The sequence below is a fragment of the Oncorhynchus mykiss genome, chromosome 20 (assembly GCF_057628025.1).
Source record: "Oncorhynchus mykiss isolate SJ-2025 chromosome 20, ASM5762802v1, whole genome shotgun sequence".
Classification (NCBI taxonomy): domain Eukaryota; kingdom Metazoa; phylum Chordata; class Actinopteri; order Salmoniformes; family Salmonidae; genus Oncorhynchus; species Oncorhynchus mykiss.
The window spans coordinates 23592330-23617247 of NC_143041.1; the positions used below are offsets into that span (position 1 = coordinate 23592330).

The following is a 24918-nucleotide window of genomic DNA, read 5'->3' on the forward strand; positions in this document are numbered from 1 at the left end:
TATAATCAACATGTTTATTTGAATCTAAAATCATCCCATAAAATAAATCTGAAATAAATTAACAAAACTATGTACATTAAAACATACAAAACAGGCAATATTGCAATTGAATAAAACTGATAAAATAAATGTGAAAATAAGGGGAAAATACTTGCACAGGATGAAGTGCTACTTACTTCAAATATAGGTTGCCAACACACAATTGTGTGATATACAGTGCATTCGGAAAGTATTCAGACCCCGTGACTTTTTCCACATTGTTACGTTAGTCTATTCTAAAATGGATTAAAAAAAAATAAAAAAATCCTCAAAGCTACACACAATATCCCATGACAAAGCATAAAACAGGTTTTTAGATTTTTTTGCAAATGTATAAAAAAATAAAAAGAACAGAAACCTTATTTACATAAGTATTCAGACTCTTTGCTATGAGACTCAATTGAGCTCAGGTGCATCCTGTTTCCATTGATCATCCTTGAGATGTTTCTACAACTTGATTGGAGTTCACCTGTGGTAAAATTCAATTGATTGGACATGATTTGGAAAGGCACAGACCTGTCTATATAAAGATCCCACAGTGCATGTCAGAGCAAAAACCAAGCCATGAGGTCAAAGGAATATTCCGTAGAGCTCCGAGACAGGATTGTGTCGAGGCACAGATCTGGGGAAAGATAACAAAAAATGTCTGCAGCATTGAAGGTCCCCATGAACACAGTGGCCATCACTCTTAAATGGAAGAAGTTTGGAACCACCAAGACTTCCTAGAGCTGGCTGCCCGGCCAAACTGAGCAATTGAGGGAGAAGGGCCTTGATCAGGGAGGTGACCCCGATGGTCAATGTGACAGAGCTCCAGAGTTCCTCTGTGGAGATGGTTGTCCTTCTGGAAGGTTCTCCCATCTCTGCAGCACTCCACCAATCAGGCCTTTATGGTAGAGTGGCCAGACGGAAGACACTCCTCAGTAAAAGGCACATGACAGCCCACTTGGTTTTCCAAAAGGCACCTAAAGGACTCCCAGACCATGAGAAACAAGATTCTCTGGTCTGATGAAACCAAGATTGAACTCTTTGGCCTGAATGCCAAGTGTCATGTTTGGAGGAAACCTCGCACCATCCCTACGGTGAAGCATGTTGGTGGCAGCATCATGCTGTTAGGTTGTTTTTCAGCGGCAGGGACTGGGAGACTACTCAGGATTGAGGTAAAGATGAATGGAGTACAGAGAGACCCTGGATGAAAACCTGCTCCAGAGCACAACAGGACAACAACCCTAAGCACCTAGCCAGACAACGCAGGAGTGACTTTGGAACAAGTCTCTGAATGTCCTTGAGTGGCCTAGCCAGAGCCCGGACTTGAACCTGATCTAACATCTCTGGAGAAACCTGAAAGTAGCTGGGCAGCGACGTTTCCCATCCAACCTGACAGAGCTTGAGAGGATCTGCAGCAAATGGGAGAAACTCCCCAAATACAGGTGTGCCAAGGTTGTAGCTTCATACCAAAGAAGACTCAAGGCTGTAATCGCTGCTTCAACAAAGTACTGAATAAAGGGTCTGAATACTTGTGCAAATGTGATTTCATTTTTTATTTTATGTTTCATTTTTTTTAAACCTCTAAAAACCTGTTTTTCCTTAGTCATTATGGGGTATTGATGAGGAAAAAAAAACATTGAATCCCTTTTAGATTAAGGCTGTAACGTAACAAAATGTGGAAAATGTCAAGGGGTCTGAATACTTTTCGAATACACTGTATAAACAATTTTTTTCTTCCTCAATAAGATAACACTGAAAATTAAGAAAAACTTTCAGTTAAAATCCCCAAACTGAAAACTGGCAAAAGTGGTCTAAAACACCATGACAACACCACTCAAGTGGACAACTTTAAATATGTGATCAATATGACCAATACTGTGCACCATATGGTTAACAGGGCAGGAAGCCCAGAATACTCACCACAACAAGACAAGAAGGATTTCCTTCATCATCCCTTCTGAACATGTTTAAGCCAACACATGTTTACGGTTTCCATTCAATTTTAACACAGACACACAAACAAAACTGTAAAATATTAGATTCTTCAAATGGTTACTGGAATTAAACTCAAGGTCAGAAAGGCAGATGCGGTTGGGATATTAGGATATTTAAACCACCATCAATTATTGATGGGCAATATGTCAGCCTGTTAGGAGCAGGTCCATGTGGTGAACGATCATTCCAGGCTATTAAACACATCTACACCGCTGTGCCAGCTGCCAAGTCATTAACCGTAGTTTTCCATTCATAAATGGAAAATAACAGATGGAAAGTTGCAGGAGATAGGGTCTCTCCACAGCCTGAGGCAAAGTTGCTAGATACAGTAATACAGACATGTGCATCTTATTTCTTCTGACTCTGGCTAATCTATAGTCTCTCACCTGCTACAGTATCACTTGCCACGCACTGACAAATCGTAACAGTTAAATAAAATATAAGGAGTGTACAAAACATTATGAACACCCGCTCCTTCCACGACAGACTGACCAGGTGAATTCAGGTGAAAGAATTCAGGTGAAAGCTATGATCCCTTACTGATGTCACTTGTTAAATCCACTTCAAATCAGTGTAGATGAAGGGTTAAATTCCTTTTTTTTAAGCCTCGAGAAAAGTGACACATTGGTTGTGTATGTGTGCCATTCAGAGGGTGAATGGGAAGACAAGATTTAAGTGCCTTTGAATGGAGTATGGTAGTAGGTGCCAGGCGCACCGGTTTGTGTCAAGAACTGCAACCCTGCTGGGTTTTTCACACTCAACAGTTTCCCGTGTGTATCAAGAATGGTCCACCACCCAAAGGACATCCAGCCAACTTGACAACTCTGGGAAGCATTGGAGTCAACATGGGCCAGAATCCCTGTTTAATGCTTTCGACACCTTGTAGAGTCCATGCCCTGACGAATTGTGGCTGTTCTGAGGGCAAAAGGGAGGGGGTAAAACTGAATATTAGGAAGTGTTCTTAATGTTTTGTACACTCAATGTATATTTGAATCCCTCGCCGTTTCCTCTATAATAGTCCCACAAGCACTAAAGGGTCAGAATGACACAAAGATAGCCTGTTAATATGTAGTGACTGCAAAGAGGGGCCAGTATTACAGTATGTGAAAAGTGTTTAATCGTGCGGGCCATTTTTATGTCCTCATTTGAAAGTCAACACAATGCTTTCTGTTTTAAGACAGTCTTGTCCATTGGCAGAAGGTAGGTGTTGGGGGGGGGGGGGGCTTGGCAGTGGTACTGTCTGTCACCGTCACACAATGAGAGGCAGTAGGTCAGGGGGGGAGGGAGAGGGGGGTGCTGTGATGGCTGTCAGTGTGCCAGGGTCCAGGCCATTCACCGCCCTGCTGTAAACACAAACACAACATGGGTTAGTCTGGTCTACTGACGGTTAGGCAACATCTCACTTATTGCTACTTACAAAATGAACCTTGCTGGATTCATATTATGGGGTGGTAAAACAGGTATATTAGCATAGTAAACATAAAGTCTGCCTAGCCTAATAGCTAGGTATTGCCAGTCAAATGTAAAACCATACACATGCTCCCTCCCCTCTCTTTTAATACCTAGTGGAGTTTGTTAGTTTTGACCATATAAAAAAAGTGAATTCCAGAGTCGGCATGGGTTCGAATCCGGCCCACTGCCCTTTGGCTCCCCCATCTTTCCACTGTAATCTCTCTACAATAGAGCTAAAAAAAATTACAAAAGGAGTTAAAAAAAAAATATTCTAAAAAGGTGTGTTGTGTATTAATGTATTCCATTTCAAACACCCGTGTCTGGAATCCGATTCCTTCTTATCTATTTAGCTAGCTAGTAATATGAATAGTATGGCACAGTGGTGAGTGTGCTCTTTAGTAAAGAGCTATATTTATAACTTCTCTGCTCCTCCCTGCGGTGAAACTCAAACCGTGTCCTTGTGAGCATGTCCTGCTCAACATGCTCAGTCAAGCTCATATCTATAGTTCCTCACACAGTAGAAACAACACCATGGCACTATAACCTCTACACACAGTCACACCACTTCTACAGGGGACATAGTATTCATACCTTGAAAGACAACCTCAATAAGGAAAAACAGAAGGACAGCACCGGCTACATAAGAACAGGAAAAGGTTACTTTTTACTTTAGAATCAGCTGCAAAAATGTATTGTTCACATCCAGTAGTTTGTAGTTAATTGACAATAATTGAGCACAAAATTCAAAAAGTGTACCACAACCAACTTTCCATTGCACTACAGTACATGCTTTCTCCTAAACACCACAAAACTGAGAATCAATATCCCCCCAAAATGATTATTGATCCAAAGACCATGAAAGCTACCAACACACCAGATACAGATATATTCAATGGGAAGGAGATATATCTACTGTACAGCAGTGTTAAGAAGCAGAGAAATGTTCTGCCACCCAGAGCAGATATCTAGCCCCACAGTGAGTGAGTCTACCCCAGCGCTATAAGAGAAAAGTAGGGAGGCTTGTTAATCAAACAGCATGCAGGTGACCCACACATCATGAGAGGAGGAAGATTATTACCCAGAATTAATGCAGGGAATATGACCCTCTCTCTCCTGCTGGGGAAAAACACAAGGGTCTGAGAGACCTTGTCAACCTCCATAACTCCTCCAACGTCAACACACTTCCATGTACTCCCAACACTAAACAAACATTTCAAATACACATTTCTACTGTCAAATGGATCAACATCATCATTAAGAAATCTAACTGTAAAGCCAGAGGGGTCTTAACACAGCAAACAATACATCGAGAAAATGACTAATGCATTAGGCTTATAACCAAAACAAAGATTTGACATCTAAGAAATGTTGTCCTTTACAAAGTGGCTTTCTCTGAAAAACATATCTTCAATCTCCTGTACCTCACAAATGAGTAATGTGTGTGTGTGTGTGAGTCAGAGAGGGTGTAGTTGAATCTGGCTTCGACTTACGTTTTGTCGTAGTATGACGACGTCGTGTGGAGTATATGGGAGAACTTGGCTGTGTTGCCGTTGATCACGTTCCCGTTTTCCGTGATGGCATAAGAGTTCCTGGCTTTCTGGTCCTTGGCAAAGTTCCTGCAGGCTGTCAGCTTAGACTCCAGAGCCTGAGATGGATGTAGAGAACGCAAAAAGATAGACGTTCCACTATTAGCAAGAGGTTGATATATAGTATAAGATATCGTCTTAGTGTACCAGAGTATACAGTGAATAGCGAATGTGTGCAAATAGAAAAATGTATGTCTCACCCCCACTTTCTGTAGCAAGTCACTGACGATGTTGAGGGCTGATATTCTAGCAGAGGGAGTCAGTGAGTTACCAAGGCCATTGGACAACTCTGTAAAATGAATACAATATACAAATCAAAATCACATTTTATTAGTCACATGCTTTGTAAACAACAAGTGTAGACTAACAGTGAAATGCTTATTTACGGACCTTTCCTAACAATGCAGAGAGAAAGAAAATAGCAAAATATTAGAAAAGTAGAACACGTAATAATAAATACACAATGACTAAGGATAACTTGGCTATATGGGTACCAGTACCAAGTCATATAGTACCAGTCAAAAGTTTGAACACACCTACTCAATCAAGGGTTTTTCTTAATTAAAAAAATAATAATTCTACTTTGTAGAATAATAGCAAAGACATCAAAACTATGAAATAACACATATGGAATCATGTACTAACCCCCCAAAAAAGTGTGAAACAAATCAAAATATATTTTATATTTGAGATTCTTCAAAGTAGCTACCCTTTGCCTTGATGACAGCTTTGCACACTTGGCATTCTCTCAACCAGCTTCATGAGATAGTCACCTGGAATTCATTTCAATTAACAGGTGTGCCTTAAATGTTAATTTGTGGAATTTCTTTCCTTCTAAATGCGTTTGAGCCAAACAGTTGTGTTATGACAAGGTACAGGTAGTATACAGAATATAGTCCTATTTGGTAAAATACCAAGTCCATATTATGGCAAGAACAGCTCAAATAAGCAAAGAGAAATGACAGTCCATCATTACTTTAGGACATGAAGGTCAGTCAATGCGGAACATTTCTTCAAGTGCAGTCGCAAAAACCATCAAGGGCTCTCATGAGGACTGCCACAAGAAAGGAAGACCCAAAGTTACCTCTGCTGCAGAGGATAAGTTCATTAGCGTTACCAGCCAAATAAACGCTTCAGAGTTCAAGTAACAGGCACATCTCAACATCAACTGTTCGGAGGAGACTGTGTGAATCAAGCCTTCATGGTTGAATTGCTGCAAAGAAGCAACTACTAAAAGGACACCAATAAGAAGAAGAGAGTTGCCTGGGCCAAGAAACACAAGCAATGGACATTAGACCGGCGGAAATCTATCCTTTGATGAGTCCAAATGTACGATTTTTGGTTCCAACTGCCGTGTCTTTGTGAGACGCAGAGTAGGTGAAAGGAAGATCTCTGCATGTGTGGTTCCTACCGTGAAGCATGGCGGTGGTGTGATGGTGCTTTCTGGTTACACTGTCAATTATTTATTTAGAATTTAAGGCACACTTAACCAACATGGCTACCACAGCATTCTGCAATGATACGCCATCCCATCTGGTTTGCGCTTAGTGGGACTACAATTTGTTTTCAACAGGACAATGACCCAACACACCTCCAGGATGTGTAAGGGCTATTTGACCAAGAAGGAGAGTGATGGAGTGCTGCATCAGATGACCTGGACTCCACAACCAACTGACCTCAACCCAATGGAGATGGTTTGGGACAAGTTGGACCGCAGAGCGAAGGAAAAGCAGCAGATAAGTGCTTAGCATATGTGGGAACTCCTTCAAAACTTCCAGGTGAAGCTGGTTGAGAGAATGCCAAGAGTGTGCAAAGCTGTCATCAAGGCAAAGGGTGGCTACTTTGAAGAATCAAACATCTCAAATATATTTTGATTGATTTGTTAGGCCTGTTATCAGCAACCATCACTCCTGTATTCCAATGGCACGTTGTGTTAGCTAATCCAAGTTTATCATTTTAAAAGGCCAATTGAGCATTAGAAAACCCTTTTGCAATTATGTTAGCACAGCTGAAAAATGTTATTCTGATTAAAGAAGCAACAAAACTGGCCTTTAGACTAGTTGAGTATCTGGAACATCAGCATTTGTGGGTTCGATTACATGCTCAAAATGGCCAGCAACAAAGAACTTTCTTCTGAAACTCGTCAGTCTATTCTATTCGTCAGTTCTGAGAAATGAAGGCTATTCCATGCGAGAAATTGCCAAGAAACTGAAGATCTCGTACAACGCTTTGTACTACTCCCTTCACAGAACAGCGCAAACTGGCTCTAGCCAGAATAGAAAGAGGAGGGGGAGGCCCGGTGCACAACTGAGCAAGAGGACAAGTACATTAGAGTGTTTGGCTTGAGAAACAGACAAGTCCTCAACTGGCAGCTTCATTAAATAGTACCCGCAAAACACCAGTCTCAACGTCAACAGTGAAGATGCGACTCCGGGATGCTGGCCTTCTAGGCAGAGTTGCAAAGAAAAAGCCATATCTCAGACTGGCCAATAAAAAGTAGATGGGAAAAAGAACACAGACACTGGACAGAAGAACTCTGCCTAGAAGGCCAGAATCCTGGAAGAGAGAGAGAGTGGTGTGTGTGTGTTTATGAGAGAGAGGGAGACGGAGTGTGTGTGTGTGTAAGGGAAGGAGAGTGTGTGCGCTGGTGGAGAGTAAGAGAAGGTTTCATGCAGCGTATTCCCCTGACTGCCACAATGGCATGCAGACCATTATTCATGTACATTCCTTCCTCCCATTTCTCCAGCGATCAGTAGCCCACGATCAGCTCCTTTGTGTTGCTGACGTTGAGGAAGAGGTTGTTGTCCTGGCATCTCTGATCTCCTCCCTATAGGCTGCCCAACTGTCTTTGGTGATCAGGCCTCCCACCGTCGTCGGGAAACTTAAGAATAGTGTTGGAGTCATGCGCGGCCACACATTCATGGGTGAAAAGAGAGTTCAGGAGGGGACTAAGCACGCACCCCTAAGCCCCCCCCCCCCCCCCCCCCCCCCATGTTGAGGGTCAGCGTGGCAGATGTGTGATTGCCTGCCCTCGCCACCTGGGGGCAGCCCATCAGGAAGTCCAGGATCCAGTTGTATTGGCAGGTGTTCAGGTAATTAGCTTAGTGTAATTTTCATCATAGGTACACTTCAACTATGACAGACAAAAGAAAATAAAATCCAGAAAATCACATTGTAGGATTTTTAATGAATTTATTTGCAAATTATGGTGGAAAATAAGTATTTGGTCACCTACAAACAAGCAAGATTTCTGGCTCTCACAGACCTGTAACTTCTTCTTTAAGGGGCTCCTCTGTCCTCCACTCGTTACCTGTATTAATGGCACCTGTTTGAACTTGTTATCAGTATAAAAGACACCTGGCCACAACCTCAAACAGTCACACTCCAAACTCCACTATGGCCAAGACCAAAGAGCTGTCAAAGGACACCAGAAACAAAATTGTAGACCTGCACCAGGCTGGGAAGACTGAATCTGCAATAGGTAAGCAGCTTGGTTTGAAGAAATCAACTGTGGGAGCAATTATTAGGAAATGGAAGACATACAAGACCACTGATAATCTCCCTCGATCTGGGGATCCATGCAAGATCTCACCCCGTGGGGTCAAAATGATCACAAGAACGGTGAGCAAAAATCCCAGAACCACACGGGGGGACCTAGTGAATGACCTGCAGAGAGCTGGGACCAAAGTAACAAAGCCTACCATCAGTAACACACTACGCCGCCAGGGACTCAAATCCTGCAGTGCCAGACGTGTCCCCCTGCTTAAGCCAGTACATGTCCAGGCCGTCTGAAGTTTGCGAGAGAGCATTTGGATGATCCAGAAGAAGATTGGGAGAATGTCATATGGTCAGATGAAACCAAAATATAACTTTTTGGTAAAATCTCAACTCGTCGTGTTTGGAGGACATAGAATGCTGAGTTGCATCCAAAGAACACCATACCTACTGTGAAGCATGGGGGTGGAAACATCATGCTTTGGGGCTGTTTTTCTGCAAAGGGACCAGGACGACTGATCCGTGTAAAGCAAAGAATGAATGGGGCCATGTATCGTGAAGGCATTGAAGATGAAACGTGGCTGGGTCTTTCAGCATGACAATGATCCCGAACACACCGCACGGGCAACGAAGGAGTGGCTTCGTAAGAAGCATTTCAAGGTCCTGGAGTGGCCTAGCCAGTCTCCAGATCTCAACCCCATAGAAAATCTTTGGAGGGAGTTGAAAGTCCGTGTTGCCCAGCAACAGCCCCAAAACATCACTGCTCTAGAGGAGATCTGCATGGAGGAATGGGCCAAAATACCAGCAACCGTGTGTGAAAACCTCGTGAAGAAAACGTTTGACCTCTGTCATTGCCAACAAAGGGTATATAACAAAGTATTGAAAAACTTTTGTTATTGACCAAATACTTATTTTCCACCATTATTTGCAAATAAATTCATAAAAAATCTTACAATGTGATTTTCTGGATTTTTTCCCCTCGTTTTGTCTGTCATAGTTGAAGTGTATCTATGACGAAAATTACAGGCCTCATCTTTTTAAGTGGGAGAACTTGCACAATTGGTGGCTGACTAAATACTTTTTTGCCCCACTGTATAGGGTATCTTATCCATGTCCTTGTTCAGCCACGACTCCGAGAAACGTGGATATTATAGTTCTTCAGGTCCCATTTATAGGATAGTCTCGAACGGAGCTCGTCCATTTTGTTATCCAGTGATTGTACGTTCGCCAATAGAACAGTCATTGACATACAGTATACTTCACATAAAAAAAAGGAGACAGTGTTGAGGTCAGAGCAAAAGGGTACCTGTGGGGTTGGCGAAGGCATTGTCCAGACTCTTCGCGAGCGGCGTTGCGGGGAGAGACAGTGAGGCCTGGACAGAGTAATCCATCTTGTCATTGTCCTCCTGGGTGGGCGAGGTGGGCGCCGACATCCTGGTTACGTCCGTATTTCGCTCTCGGACAGCAAGCTCCTGACGCAGGTCTGACAGACAAGCAGACAGACAGACTATTTAAGGCTAAATCAGACCAGACAATCAGATTGAGGTTAATGGTGTGATAGTCTCTCCCAACAATAATTTGTGGCTGTAAGCAATGCTAATGCTGTGAGTACATGGGTTCTATTCATTTCACACATATCACTGAGAAGATGAAAGAGAAAAGGGAACAGCTAATTTTCGAATGAGTCAAAACGGATCAATAAGCACCTCTGGCCTCATCTTTCAATCTCTGCACTGAGACCAGGACGAATTCCTTCTCATCCAGCTCGCTCTCCAGGAAGGCGTTCCTCTCGATAGCATGGTTCAGACGCTGCTCAAAGTCCTCCAGGGACACAATTGTAGCCCTGCAGAAATAAATAAATAATTTAATTCAAAGGAAAACACTGTTCAGTGGACTCTTTGCTTCTGCACACAAAGGCACATGCTGAAACATACACTGATACCCGTGTTTCACCGTGATGCATTACTGTTATTTAGTGCTAAATTAATCTCCTGTGGACAAACTGTGCAAACATAAATCGAGCCTCTGACTAAATTATGCATGATTTTTGTTCTTGGTTAACAGAGGTCAGTGCTAAATTAGCATTTCAATTAACATGTTTGCTGAAAGGACATATTCTTTCCACAGCTTACCAGCTTGCACATATCATATTCCATTCCATGTCGATGATGCTTAATAAGCATTGTTTGAACCAAAAGATTACATGAAATGAAATCAATGAAACAAAAATGAAATGAAACAATGACTTATGTTAATATCATGTATCATACAATAATGATTCATTTTGAAATATGATGTAAATAGTCCCATATATTCAACATGCTGTAAGCTATTGTTTTTTTAAACAGTTAAACTTTTTAATCCCTTATTAACTCTAATTAGAATGACCTATGCTATGTTCATTGGTTGCACTGATTGTCTACATACATCATGAACGCTTGAACCAGGGTATGGCACTGAGTTGGGAGCATATACAGTGCATTCGGAATGTATTCAGACCCCTAGACTTTTTCCACATTGTTACGTTATAGCCTTATTCTAAATTATTCTTTAAAAAAAAATGTATTTCCTCATCAATCTACGCACAATACCACATAACACTGTACAACATCACAGTACCAAAAAGTCACGATACTTATGATACCAACATTTTATAATACCATTTCATATGATACTGACACTTTGCTTATAAATTCAGTAAAACTTTAAGCAACAGCAACTAGCATTCGCCAGTTCAAATAATGTAACTTTCAAGCGCGTATCACGTGTGGCAGCGTAATCAGCCAGCCCCATCCCCTTCCAGCCCTCACTAGCTTCTCTCCAGCCTATTCTTCCTGCTCGTCTATTCCTCCATCAGTTTTTAAAAATATAATTTATCTGTGAAGGAGAGCAGGGATTCAGATACTGATCAGTCTACTGTTGTTACATTTTTACATTTCATACATTGGAGCAAGCAAAGTTGATACATTTTATATAATTTCATCCCAGATATAACCAGTCTGTGTCAGCCTTGCAAGTTCACTGTCATGCAGCAGTGCCAGAGAGGAAAAACAGCTTTTCAACAGGCATGCTGGCAGCTTTACATCAAAGAAAACAGCTCTTCCCTAGTTCAAATTATTTAAGAAATATGAGCCATACAACCGGAGCTACCTTTTTTTCTTCCTGCGCGATATCATTTTAAAACCAACCCTGAGGTGATAATTACTGGTTTGATAAAGAACAACAGTAAATCAGTAATTTTACCTAGCTGGGGAACAACCTGGTAACTTGACAGTAGGTCTAGGCTAATTTGATTGGCACTGGAAGAAAGGAAAAGGGTCTGCTACTCATGAGATGTGTTTCAAAGGATTCATATAGGCCTAATGTAAGCCTAAACTATATCAAAGTGTGGTGTGTGTGTGTTTATAAGAGAGAGTGTGTAAGGAAGGGAGTGTGTGTGTTCCAACTGAAGAGTAAAGAAGATTTCATGCAGCGTTTTCCACTTATTGCCACAATGACATGCAGATCATTAGGTGCCACGCTGATCCTCAGCACTGGAGCCCCTCAGAGGTGCGTGCTCAGTCCTCTCCTGTACTCCCTGTTCACCTTACGACTGCATGGCCAGGCACGACTCCAACACCATCATTAAGTTTGCAGACGACACAAAAATGGTAGGCCTGATCACCGACAACGACGAGACAGCCTTTAGGGAGGAGGTCAGAGACTTGGCCGGGTGGTGCCAGAATAACATCCTATCCCTCAATGTAACCAAGACTAAGGAGATGATTGTGGACTACAGGAAAAGGAGGACCGAGCACGCCCCCATTCTCATCAACGGGGCTGTAGTGGAGCAGGTTGAGAGCGTCAAGTTCCTTGGTGTCCACGTCACCAACAAACTAGAATGGTCTAAACACACCAAGACAGTTGTGAAGAGGGCACGACAAAGCCTATTCCCCCTCAGGAAACTAAAAAGATTTGGCATGGGTCCATGCCATTCTATGCAGTATTGAATTATACAGTGTGAAGTTAAATGCTATATGTGTTGTAATGAGTAGAAGTGTGAATATCAGTGACAGGTTTTTTTGTGTAGCACATGCACATAACGTTTAGAAAACGGGAACAATTGTCGAACAGGACATGAGGCCACTGAATTTTCCCCCTGTGGTATTACGAAATTACTTGGCATTGTAATACTTGGCCTGGTATCGTTAGTAAAATGTTGGTTTCGTGACAACACTACTCTCATTAACAAGCTCCTTTTGCCCACAGGACTGCCGCTGACTGGTTGTTTCTCGGTAAACCATAGACAATGTAGTGCGTGAAATGCCCAGGAGGGTGGCCGTTTCTGAGATACTGGATCCGGCGCGCCTGGCACTGACGATCATAGCACGCTCAGTTGCTTAGGTCACTCGTTTGCCCATTCTAACGTTTAATCAAACAGTAAACTAATGCCTTGATGCCCGTCTGCCTGCTTTATATAGCAAGCCACGGCCACGAGACTCACTGTCTGTAGGAGCGATCCAATTTCGTGAACGGGGTGGTGTACCTAATAAACTGGTCGGGGAATTTACAGCAATCAGACCCATTTGGGCCAGAGGCATGTTTTAATTGGAATGGGGATTTTCCATCAGTCATCTGATTACTCCCAATGAAGAGCACAGTGGGGAATGAATTAGAAAACATGCAACAAGCATCTCAGCCTCCAGCATTCATCAGCACCTCTCTGCATGGTGTTAATGTATGAGTTTGTGTTCTGAAAGAGGATGAATACTTTTCCATCAACTGTTAAATTAGTACTACTGGTAGATATTGTCTCTACTATTGCCTTTTTCATCCAAAACAAAAATCCTGAAGTATACAGTAAATATCATGTTATGACGACTTCTACAGCTCCTCTTCTAATGCTGTATCCAGTATCTGTCTGTTAGATACTGTTTAGTGGTCTGGTCTCTTAGCTGACCTCTTAGCTCTTTCTAGGTCGTCGTTGGACTGCTCTAGCTCCCGCACGTATTTGTGGAGCTTCTCCTTTATGCCCCTGGTCTGTCCCAGGTCATCCTCCAGCATGTTGATCTGTTTGTAGCTCTGGGCATACTGCTGCTCCAGTTTTTCCTGGGGGGGTCAAGAGATGGAGAGAGAAGAGGAGGGGGGGACCATTTTAAATAGGACGTTAAAGCTTTATTTTCCTAAGACCTCGCAGTCACACGCATACCCAAACAAGTGGAGGGAACCACCGTGGTAACCTACATTCGGTCATCTATTTTACAGAGCACTCCGTTGTGATCCGTTTACTCCAGCGTTCTCAGGGTATGGGATGATGATGTGAGCCTTTATCTTCTCCTGGAGGTCAGCTCCAAAATTTGTCTGGGTCTGCCAGTCTTTCTGACCTATATCTTCTGGATATGTCACGTCTGAATCAATTAACCACTAACCTGGGCCAGACAAATCCTGCTTTGTCCTGAAATGCCATTTTACATTAACTACATATTCATCAGCACATACATTCTAGCCTACGTCAAGTAGCTCATAACAAGGCGTTACTCAAGGTGACAGACACAGTCTCAGACACAGTCTCTGGCATCAGAATGAGAGAACCAGTCATTGCTGTGGTATTTTCCATAAACAAATGCATGAAAGCAATAATTGTTTATTGCCTGGAATAAACACCAGACAGTTGAAAAAAAAGCAGAACAGAAGACAATCTCACCATCACCGGTGGGGTGACTCGCATGGCTCGAGTCGTAATGTGAACATGGACAAGGGAGCCACACTCATCCCAGCGCTAATTACGGCATGAGAATGAATGTGCTGCTGATGCATTGTGTATGAGAATGATGAGTTTCATGCAAATTAACCACAGCTGGATATAACAGGATGTCGAGGGGCAGTAAAACATAGGTGCCGATTCCCCATAGTAGTGATCAGAGCAAGATTGGGAAAGAGAGTTCCTTGTCTGCCTGACTGATACGATTTCTGTCTAAGAACTCTGTCTCCTTTACTGTTGAACATGCCTGATACGTCATTAAGAACTTCTATTAGGTTGGAATACTGACAGACACATGCTAACGAAACGTGCCTCCTCCCTGGAGACCGCAATAAAAAACAAGCCATGATGATATAAGGCAGCTTCAAATAGTCATCAATAGTTTATCATGTCAAGGGTATGGAGTGTTTCTTAGGTTGTCAAAAGAGGAGCATGAATGCTAAAGGCGCCTCTAAAATATTTTCTTCATGCAGTAAACTCACATTCCAATAACAATACGTATTTTTTTTACTTGAGCCGATCTAGTGTATTGTGTCCCTCTTGTGTACCTTGAGTGAGTCCACCTCTTTCTTGAGCCTGCTGTTTTCAGAGTGCAGGACTCTCGTGCGGTGCTCGGCCTGGCCCAGCTGGGTCTCCAGCTCTACCTCCAGCTCTCTGCTGCCCTCCTGAAACTCCAGCAGCTCCTCCTGGGCCTCCTGGCAACTGACAGGGCAGATACCACCGGAGGACATGGTTAGTACAACAGTCCATTAGTATTTATTTGGTTTTTACTATGAAATGAAAGTACCCAGGTTAAGTATATAAGACTTAAAGAAACTCTCCTGTACTTTTGTATACTTTTTAACCAGTAGTTCTGAAAGTAGAGCTCACGAGCCAAAAGTGGTCCCTGAAAATTGAGTACAACGTCACACATGTGCAGCTATGTGCACCACATCATTGCCCTCTCGCTCTGCTGCGGGTGCATGATGTGACTTTTGCTAGCTGTCACTCATATGGTGAGGGGCTGAAGCTCATTGGTTGAACTCAAATTGCTAGGACAGGGCAGATACCACCGGAGGACATGGTTAGGACCACATGGGGGAAAATGGCGCCGCACAGCTTCCAGAGAAACAGTCGCTTTCAAACTAGGGATTTTGTGGCTAGGCTAATTGCAGTAAGACAGTAATTCTGCTCATATTGGGAGGTTTAAAACATACTCAGTATTCACCAAAGTTCCGGAGCATATCTTTAAAAATAGAAATCACAAAATCATGTTGTTACAGCCTTCTATGATGAATGGTATCTACGATCTACAAGACTTCTTAAAGTCAAAGCGTATCCTGTTTTGTAGACAGTAACAGGAACTAGCAACCCATAGATGACCAATCTTTGTTTATCTAATAACATGAAAATCCTACATGACATACAGTAGGTACTTAAACATACACTGTCTTCAGGCCATTTAAACAGTGGAAATTGAAAGCGCCGATCCTGGCCGCTTCACAAAGCCCACACAGGATTTGCACGGTTACGCTTGATCGTGATCCAGCCAATCAAAGAACCCTCTGACTTTCCTAACACCACATTGCATCACTTGTCCACCCTGGCCTCTCAAACGGCAACAGACTGTCTGTCTGCTACCCAGAGCAAAAGTAGATATTATATAAACAACCAAAAGGTTGGGTTGTTTACTGTGGGCATGTGGCCAGGACAGGGTAGCGTTTCAGGGTGGGGGTTGGGTTGAATGGGGTTATGTAAGTAAGTGTCTGCCGCCCGCTAAAGCCATGGACACACAGCTGCTCTAAAAATGTGTCCAGGGGCCATCGGCATTGCACGCTACAGGCATGTGACCGGTGGGACATGGTGGAAGGGGGGCCTGGAAACAGCACCTACCTTCCTGCTATGGGCTGTCTGTCCTGTGTTGCTACCCTGGGGGCAGTGGTGTTTTGAAGGGGAAAGCCAAGTGGGCTCTTTAACTTTAAAACCCCAGCAGGTCACCACTTCCTCCATCTGTGGTTAGTTCCAAACGCAGCATCAGCACCCTCGGCGGTCTTTGAACTGCTTGTTTTGCCCAAGAGGTGAATGTCCCTTTCGGATATCCCTGAGCTGTCAGGGAACCCGAGCATCCTTTTATTGGCAAACTATTTTTGCAACAGTGTTTAGGGGAATCCTCAAGCAAGAGCATCTATTGTTGATATTAAGGAGCTGCTTCACTACCAAATTCATGACAATCTTAAACACACATTTATTGAGCGATACAAAGGGGAGTGGCTTTGATTCCCATTGGGTGTAAATGTCCAAAGAGCCTCATATAACAGTGTGTAGTTACACCCAGCGCTAGGGGAATCTGTTGTCCACTGCGATCTTATCAGCAGTCTTTTGTATCAAAATAGCAGTGCGCCTGTGCCGTGCGATGACGATGTTCATTGAGAGAAATAGAGTCACGTCTGTCGCCCACTGCCAGTCTCGCACAGATGGGAAAAGAAAACATAAATCTAAGACCGCTATTAAATTCAGTGTAGACTTCAGGTATATTTTTTGGTATTTTTCCCCCATTCAGTGTAGACTTCAGGTATATTTTTTGGTATTTTTCCCCCTTTTTCTCCCCAATTTCGTCATACCCAATAGCGATCTTGTCTCATCGCTGCAACTCCCCAACAGGCTCGGGAGAGGCGAAGGTCAAGTAATACGTCCTCCGAAACATAACCCATCAAACCGCGCTTCTTAACACCTGCCTGCTTAACCCGGAAGCCAGCTGCACCAAAGTGTCGGAGAAAACACTGTTCAACTGATGACCGAAATCAGCCGGCAGGTGCTCAGCCCACCACAAGGAGTTGCTAGAGCGCAATGAGCCAAGTAAAGTCTCCCCGGCCAAACCCTCCCCTAACCAGGATGACGTTGGGCCAATTGTGCTCCGCCTATGGGACTCCCGTTCACGGCCGGTTGTGACACAGCCTGGGATAGAACCCGGGTCTGTAGTGCCGCCTCGAGCACTGCGATGCAGTGCCTTAAATCGCTGCGCCACTCGGGGAGGCCTTAAGAAACTTTATAATGTGAAACCAGATCTGTCCCTTTGGAAGTATAAAGGAGTATTGAAGGACATTCCTAACATGGTCTTACATAAAGGACTTTCACAGGTTAAACTATATCGGTCATTCATTAATGCTCTTAAAAACGAAAGAGTGAGGAGAGCTAGGCTATGAGGTCAATGTAACAATTCTGGCTGGGGAATTTCCTTTCAGAAGTACTCAGGATTTTAAAGTACAGATATAGATATAGATATATATATATATATATATATATATATATATATATAGTGCTGCTCGGTTACCATGCACACAGTGAAACCACAGGATTCCAACATATTGTCATACTTTGAGTTTCTGGTAAATTCAAGTAAAAGAAGCCTGATGATCTTAGATATAGCATGAATGTACCATAAAAGGCATGACTTGTGCATATCTTACTTTTTCTGGTACTTGAGGGAAAGAGTCTTCCAGAAGTCAATCTCCTCGTCTTTCGAGGTGAATTTTGGAATCATATCTGTGTTCATGATATACATTTAGATCTGGAAAATCAACAGAAACAATTTATATTACACAGATCAAATGTATTTATATAGCCCTTCTTACATCAGCTGATATCTCAAAGTGCTGTACAGAAACCCAGCCTAAAACCCCAAACAGAAGCACTGTACAAACAAACAATTATCAGTAGCACTGTTGGGTTGAAAAAGTTGAGTGGAAATACATTATCTTCATATAGACGAACAACCACCAGAGCAAATATGGTACATTAAACATGTTTCCAAAAAGGAATAGGACCACAGTAGAGTACACAGGGCATCCATCAGTGACACAGGACATTCTTCATTAGAAACATAATGAACATAATGACAGAATGACCTGTCCTCTGTCCTCTCCAATCAATACCTTCTCAACATCCTCTCAAGCTATTTTTGTACAGTTGCAGCAGAGTGCCATAGGGTGTATTTATGCGTAATGGATGTGTGCCCCCGCTCGTCCTCTCTCGAGCCCTCTCTTCTGTATAGTCACAAAACACACTGGAATGATTTTCAACTCAGCAATTTCAACTCTTATCTAGTAATAATTTATTATGCACTGTATGCCAAAGCCACAGCAGTTGGCTCTTCCGCAGGTTGCCTAGCTCTTGAACTTTCCAGGCCAGTTAGTGTTGGACTCCCAGGACTGCAAGCGTTAGCCTATCTAGCTTAGATCTATCGCCTAATAAGACCGACATCAACTCCTGGGCTGTAGCATCAGGTCCCATCAGGACGCAGAAATCTGTAGATCAATTATTTTTCTGGGAACTAATCAAAGGGCACGTCTGAGTCCATAGCCTCAAACAGGGTCGATTATTAAAATAACTGTATTCATTTCCCCTAGCACAGAAAAAAGGGATGTAACAACGCATATTTGAGTTTCCTGGAAAGAGGAAACAGAAATTAAAAAGCGATGTGTTAGCCTATACATAGAGATCTGCTGTGTCAACTGCTGTTGCAGTATTAAGTTCCAGATAACTCTCTAGATTCAAATGTAAAAAATTGGAAATAGGTTGCAGTAAAAAACGAGACATTCTAATTTCCCTGGAGGAAGAAAAAAAAAAAAAAAAAAAAGAAGTGTGGCCAGGAGTAGGGCTGTGGCGGTCATGAAATTTCGTCAGCCGGTGATTATCAAGTAAATAACCGTCGGTCTCACGGTAACTTACAAACACATTTAGCATCTCCTGGCTTCCACACACAACCTACTGATACAGACCTTTGGAACATCTACAAGTCTAATAAATCCATGTAATAAAGCCTACACCTTCACAATAAATCCATTGTTTATTTTAGACAGGTCTAAAGAAACATTAATGAAGAAAATGTAGTCTATTTCAGAAGAACAGAATAGCATACTCTGAGTTGTCCTTTATTTAAGGTCCTGATCTGGCTATGTCATATGGCTGTGGGCTACACTAGTTCATTTAGCAGACAAGATTTGGTTAGAATTCTGTGGCATTATTTTATAATGTAGAATACAATTGAACAAAGCTGAATAAAAAAGAAAGGATATTTTCTTCAAATAATTTGAGGGAGTGCGCACATGCGGCTATTCTGTGTTGAGCGGTTAACAAAGAAATAGGTACTCCTATATGCTTCATTTAGAGTTCTACAAACGTTGGGCTATATGTTTAGAATTGAATACATTGTAAGGCTGTATGATGCGAGTAATCATGATTTGAAAGGCATGAGCTCTGCTTAGTTTTTTGTGCAGGCTGTATGTAAACACTTCATCAGTCTCTCATTCACAATTTGACAAGCACTTAATAATGACTGGAATTTCCAGGCGGCATCCCCTGTGTGCGGCACCCTAAAAAAAATCTATGCCTTTTGCGGCCAGCGGCCGGTTGTTCCATTCTTCCTAAGTGCTGCGTGCTCCGAAGCGCCTCTCACTCACATGGCTCTCCATCACGTGATCAGATCTTTCTCACAGGCTACAAGTGAAGACAGTACTTTCTTGAAGTACTTTCTTGAAGCACATCTGTATTTAGGGAGTTTCTCCCATTCTTCTCTGCAGATCCTCTCAACCTCTGTCAGGTTGGATGGGGAACGTCTCTGCCCAGCTACTTTCATGTCTCTCCAGATATGTTCGATTGGGTTCAAATCTGGGCTCTGGCTGTGCCACTCAAGGACATTCAGAAAAAGCTACTCCTGCGTTGTCTTGGCTGTGTACTTAGGGTCATTGTCCTGTCGGAAGATGAACCTTCGTCCCAGTCTGAAGTCCTGAGTGCTCTGGAGCAGGTTTTCATCAAGGATCTCTGTACTTTGCTCCGTTCATCTTTCACTCAATCCTGACTAATCTCCAGTCCCTGCCACAGAAAAACATCCCCACAGCATGATGGTGCCAAGATTCCTCCAGACATGACGCTTGACCCTTCACATACAGTGCCTTGCGAAAGTATTCGGCCCCCTTGAACTTTGCGACCTTTTGCCACATTTCAGGCTTCAAACATAAAGATATAAAACTGTATTTTTTTGTGAAGAATCAACAACAAGTGGGACACAATCATGAAGTGGAACGACATTTATTGGATATTTCAAACTTTTTTAACAAATCAAAAACTGAAAAATTGGGCGTGCAAAATTATTCAGCCCCTTTACTTTCAGTGCAGCAAACTCTCTCCAGAAGTTCAGTGAGGATCTCTGAATGATCCAATGTTGACCTAAATGACTAATGATGATAAATACAATCCACCTGTGTGTAATCAAGTCTCCGTATAAATGCACCTGCACTGTGATAGTCTCAGAGGTCCGTTAAAAGCGCAGAGAGCATCATGAAGAACAAGGAACACACCAGGCAGGTCCGAGATACTGTTGTGACGAAGTTTAAAGCCGGATTTGGATACAAAAAGATTTCCCAAGCTTTAAACATCCCAAGGAGCACTGTGCAAGGGATAATATTGAAATGGAAGGAGTATCAGACCACTGTAAATCTACCAAGACCTGGCCGTCCCTCTAAACTTTCAGCTCATACAAGGAGAAGACTGATCAGAGATGCAGCCAAGAGGCCCATGATCACTCTGGATGAACTGCAGAGATCTACAGCTGAGGTGGGAGACTCTGTCCATAGGACAACAATCAGTCGTATATTGCTCAAATCTGGCCTTTATGGAAGAGTGGCAAGAAGAAAGCCATTTCTTAAAGATATCCATAAAAAGTGTTGTTTAAAGTTTGCCACAAGCCACCTGGGAGACACACCAAACATGTGGAAGAAGGAGCTCTGGTCAGATGAAACCAAAATTGAACTTTTTGGCAACAATGCAAAACGTTATGTTTGGTGTAAAAGCAACACAGCTGAACACACCATCCCCACTGTCAAACATGGTGGTGTCAGCATCATGGTTTGGGCCTGCTTTTCTTCAGCAGGGACAGGGAAGATGGTTAAAATTGATGGGAAGATGGATGGAGCCAAATACAGGACCATTCTGGAAGAAAACCTGATGGAGTCTGCAAAAGACCTGAGACTGGGACTGAGATTTGTCTTCCAACAAGACAATGATCCAAAACATAAAGCAAAATCTACAATGGAATGGTTCAAAAATAAACATATCAAGGTGTTAGAATGGCCAAGTCAAAGTCCAGACCTGAATCCAATCGAGAATCTGTGGAAAGAACTGAAAACTGCTGTTCACAAATGCTCTCCATCCAACCTCACTGAGCTCGAGCTGTTTTGCAAGGAGGAATGGGAAAAAAATTCAGTCTCTCGATGTGCAAAACTGATAGAGACATACCCCAAGCGACTTACAGCTGTAATCGCAGCAAAAGGTGGCGCTACAAGGTATTAACTTAAGGGGGCTGAATAATTTTGCACGCCCAATTTTTCAGTTTTTGATTTGTTAAAAAAGTTTGAAATATCCAATAAATGTTGTTCCACTTCATGATTGTGTCCCACTTGTTGTTGATTCTTCACAAAAAAATACAGTTTTATATCTTTATGTTTGAAGCCTGAAATGTGGCAAAAGGTCGTAAAGTTCAAGGGGGCCGAATACTTTCGCAAGGCACTGTACCTAACCAATTCCTTGGCTCTCTTATTTTCAGTGCCATAATGTCCTTGAGGAGCAGATTCAATGCATGAGCAGCACAGCCAATGGGTGTGATGTGAGGGTAGGACTCCTCCACTTCAGACCAAGCAGCCTTCAAGTTCGCAGCATTGTCTGTCGCCATTGCAAATACCTTCTGTGGTTCATGGTCATTGATGACTGCCTTTAGCTCATCTGCAATGTAGAAACCGGTGCTTCTGTTGTCCCTTGTGTCTGTGCTCTTGTAGAATACTGGTTGAGGGATGGATGTAGTTAATTATTCCTTGCCCACAAACATTCGATCACCATCAGAGATGATTTCTCTATGATTTGCTTGACCTTCACCGGAACTCTGCATCCAGCAAATGAGAAGATAAAGAATGTCTGGTTGGAGGGGTGTATGCTGGGCGAAGAACATTAAGAAATATCTTCCAATACAAATTCCCTGTGAGCATCAGAGGTGAACCAGTTGCATACACAGCTTGAGCAAGACATTCATCAGTATTTCTCTGACTACGTTCCTCCATTGAGTCAAAAACACTTCTGATTTCAGGAGGACCATGTGCTGTTGCTATCGATAAGGTGTCTGATTCATCATTTTCCCCTCGAATAGAAGTAGAGGGACTCTTTGTTGCATTCTTCACATATGATTTGGCACAGTATTTGCAAATGTACACAGCTTTTCCTTCTACATGAGCTGCAGTGACATGTCTCCACACATTAGATAGTGCCCGTGGCATTTTCCTGTAAAGATGAGAAAACAAATGAGTAAAAAAAAACTAACACAATTCCATGTACAGATAAATAGTTAAGCAGTTAGATTAAACAACTCCTTTGTAAGATAAATGTTTTAAAATGAAACATGTTTGGAAACTGGTGAATTAATACTCCTCAGTTGGCAGACTCAAGCAAGCTAAAACCCACATGGTAGCAAAAACTAACTAGCAGAGATTGGTTAAGTTAGAAATTATTTAAAACACTTGCTGTAGGCTACTATTTACTAATTAGCTAAACATTATGTCATAAAATATATTCGCCCCTCCCAGTATTACCATCAAAACTTACCAGAAAGCATGTAGTCCTTGGCTCAGACAGTGTAGTAGCGTGAGCTCAATAGCATCTCCTTAGTGTGCAAGATCTTGAGTATCAGCTGTACATATGATGGATGAGTGCACTGCACATGTGATGGAAGAATGCACTGTGCATGCAGAGGGTAGCAATTCCATTGGAAATGGGGATAGTTTAACCAAAATATGCCACAAGACCTAGAATTGCCTTATGTGTATCCCACAAAAAAGATTCACTCTTATAAGCTAACTTTTGATGAATGTATGCACAATTCCCCAAATTCCAGGGCTTAACTTCCCATGGACATTTTCCAGAATTTACCATAAAAGTTTCTGAACCTTTGCAACCCTAGGACTGAGAGAAGGGAGTTGGAGAGGAAAGAAAGAGGTAATGTAGCTTTTACTTTAAGGCCACTACTCATTATAATATTAAGCCCACATGACAGGAAGATGCATGCAGTGCCTGACACGTTTTCGATTACCACTGAATTATTTAGGTGGGAAAAGGAGAAATTCTCCTCTCTGGCAAAAATGATATCACAAAATGTGGTGCAGAAGAATAGTAAAGAATAATATACTGGCTCGTACTGAAGGTAACGCGTTAGCTAGCTACATCATGATCTCATTGTTGCATCATCATCATCTCTAACAGGAATCCTTAACGTGAAGAACATCTGCTGCCAGAAAAAAACACTGACATGACAAGCCCATTTCAAGGCCATCTGGCATGTGGAAAAATAATACTTCACAAATCTATCCATCTATAACAAATAAAGTACAGCATTGCCATTTAGTTTGCTGTCATTAGTCACAAGATAGTACGCCAAAACGAACTGTCAAAACCAAACTGTCAGCTGTCAAACATGCCCGGTCTCGAGTCGCTATAGCCACACGGGGCGACGCTTGGCTAACGTTAACTAGCTAGCTACTTACTGGTAGCTACCCGCATCAATTCGAAGGAATTGTATTTTCTTGCATTTTGCGATAATAAAGACAACGATTACATTGTGTAAAATTCCAACACAATGTCATACATACATACATATTGCGACGTACTTGAACATTTCCAGTCGGTGTATTGCCCCTTTCGATGGTTTTCAGTCCATAGCTGTCCTCTCGGTGGTTCTCTGTAGTGATTTGCAGTTCCCTAACGATTCGTTCTTTTTGAACGACTCTTTTTTTCTGACTCGAGAGTCCTGATTCGTTTTTCTGAGTGACTCGTTCATATTAGGGGGTTGTTTGACCTACTGTAACTGTTAAGTGCTGGCAGCAATGAGTCAGTCCTACAGCAGGATTAATACACGCTCCTCTGTCATATGCGCGCAGGGAAATAGATCATGAGCATAGAGAAGAAAAATACACGTTTACACCTGATAATTGATTATTGAATATTATGATTAAAAACAGAACACGAGTAAAACGTGAAAGCACGTTAAAAAATGTCAACACCTCACCTGATTGGTCAGAAGAAAATGTCCTGTCCACCAGAGCTCATGTCTTTCCTTCGGTGCTTGCTTGCAGATTTTTGTTTTTAACTGCTAAACTTTTGGCACAGATTAGTCGCAAAATGTGTGCCAAAACTCTTGAGTGCACAGATTCGACATCGGCAAATGTAGTTTTGATTCACAGAAGAAGATTCACGAGTCGCAAGTTTACTCAATGAGTTGTATTCATTCTGAAATGTAGTTGCGTGCTTGCAAATCATATTGAATTTATTCACATATGTTTGCAAGTGTTGTATTTATACATGTTTATACATTTATACATGTTTGCAAGTGTTGTATTTATTCACACATCACGCTTCCAAGTGTTGCATTTATTCTCAAAATAACTACAAAACTCAGTCTACAGGTGCAACTCATACTTTACATGATTGTGTAATGAAGTCAATATTTTACCTCCATAGAACTTTCCATCACTACTCTGTTGGGAAGAAACTGTTGATGCTACGTGTAGGCTGGTACACACGCGCAGCCTTCATCATTCAAGGACAAGACAC

At 42.3% G+C, this 24918-nt stretch overlaps 1 protein-coding gene across 12 annotated transcripts; it reads right to left on the reverse strand.

The window, feature by feature from the left end:
• On the reverse strand, positions 1–24918 carry LOC110499142 (nuclear distribution protein nudE-like 1-A). 12 transcript variants are annotated; one of them, XM_090212634.1, is made up of 11 exons: positions 24374–24918; positions 17739–17839; positions 14841–14994; positions 13492–13640; positions 10259–10395; positions 9859–10035; positions 5258–5346; positions 4962–5116; positions 4550–4584; positions 4063–4107; positions 1–3362 (listed from the first exon to the last, which is right to left on the reverse strand). In XM_090212634.1, exons 2-11 carry the CDS (start codon positions 17831–17833, stop codon positions 3352–3354), a joined length of 1047 nt encoding a protein of 348 aa, XP_090068760.1. In that variant the 5' UTR covers positions 17834–17839; positions 24374–24918; the 3' UTR covers positions 1–3351. The 12 variants fall into 12 exon arrangements, with proteins under 12 accessions (XP_090068760.1, XP_021431757.3, XP_090068759.1 ...); XM_021576082.3 differs by lacking the exon at positions 24374–24918 and adding an exon at positions 23976–24228; XM_090212633.1 differs by lacking the exon at positions 24374–24918 and adding an exon at positions 23962–24193.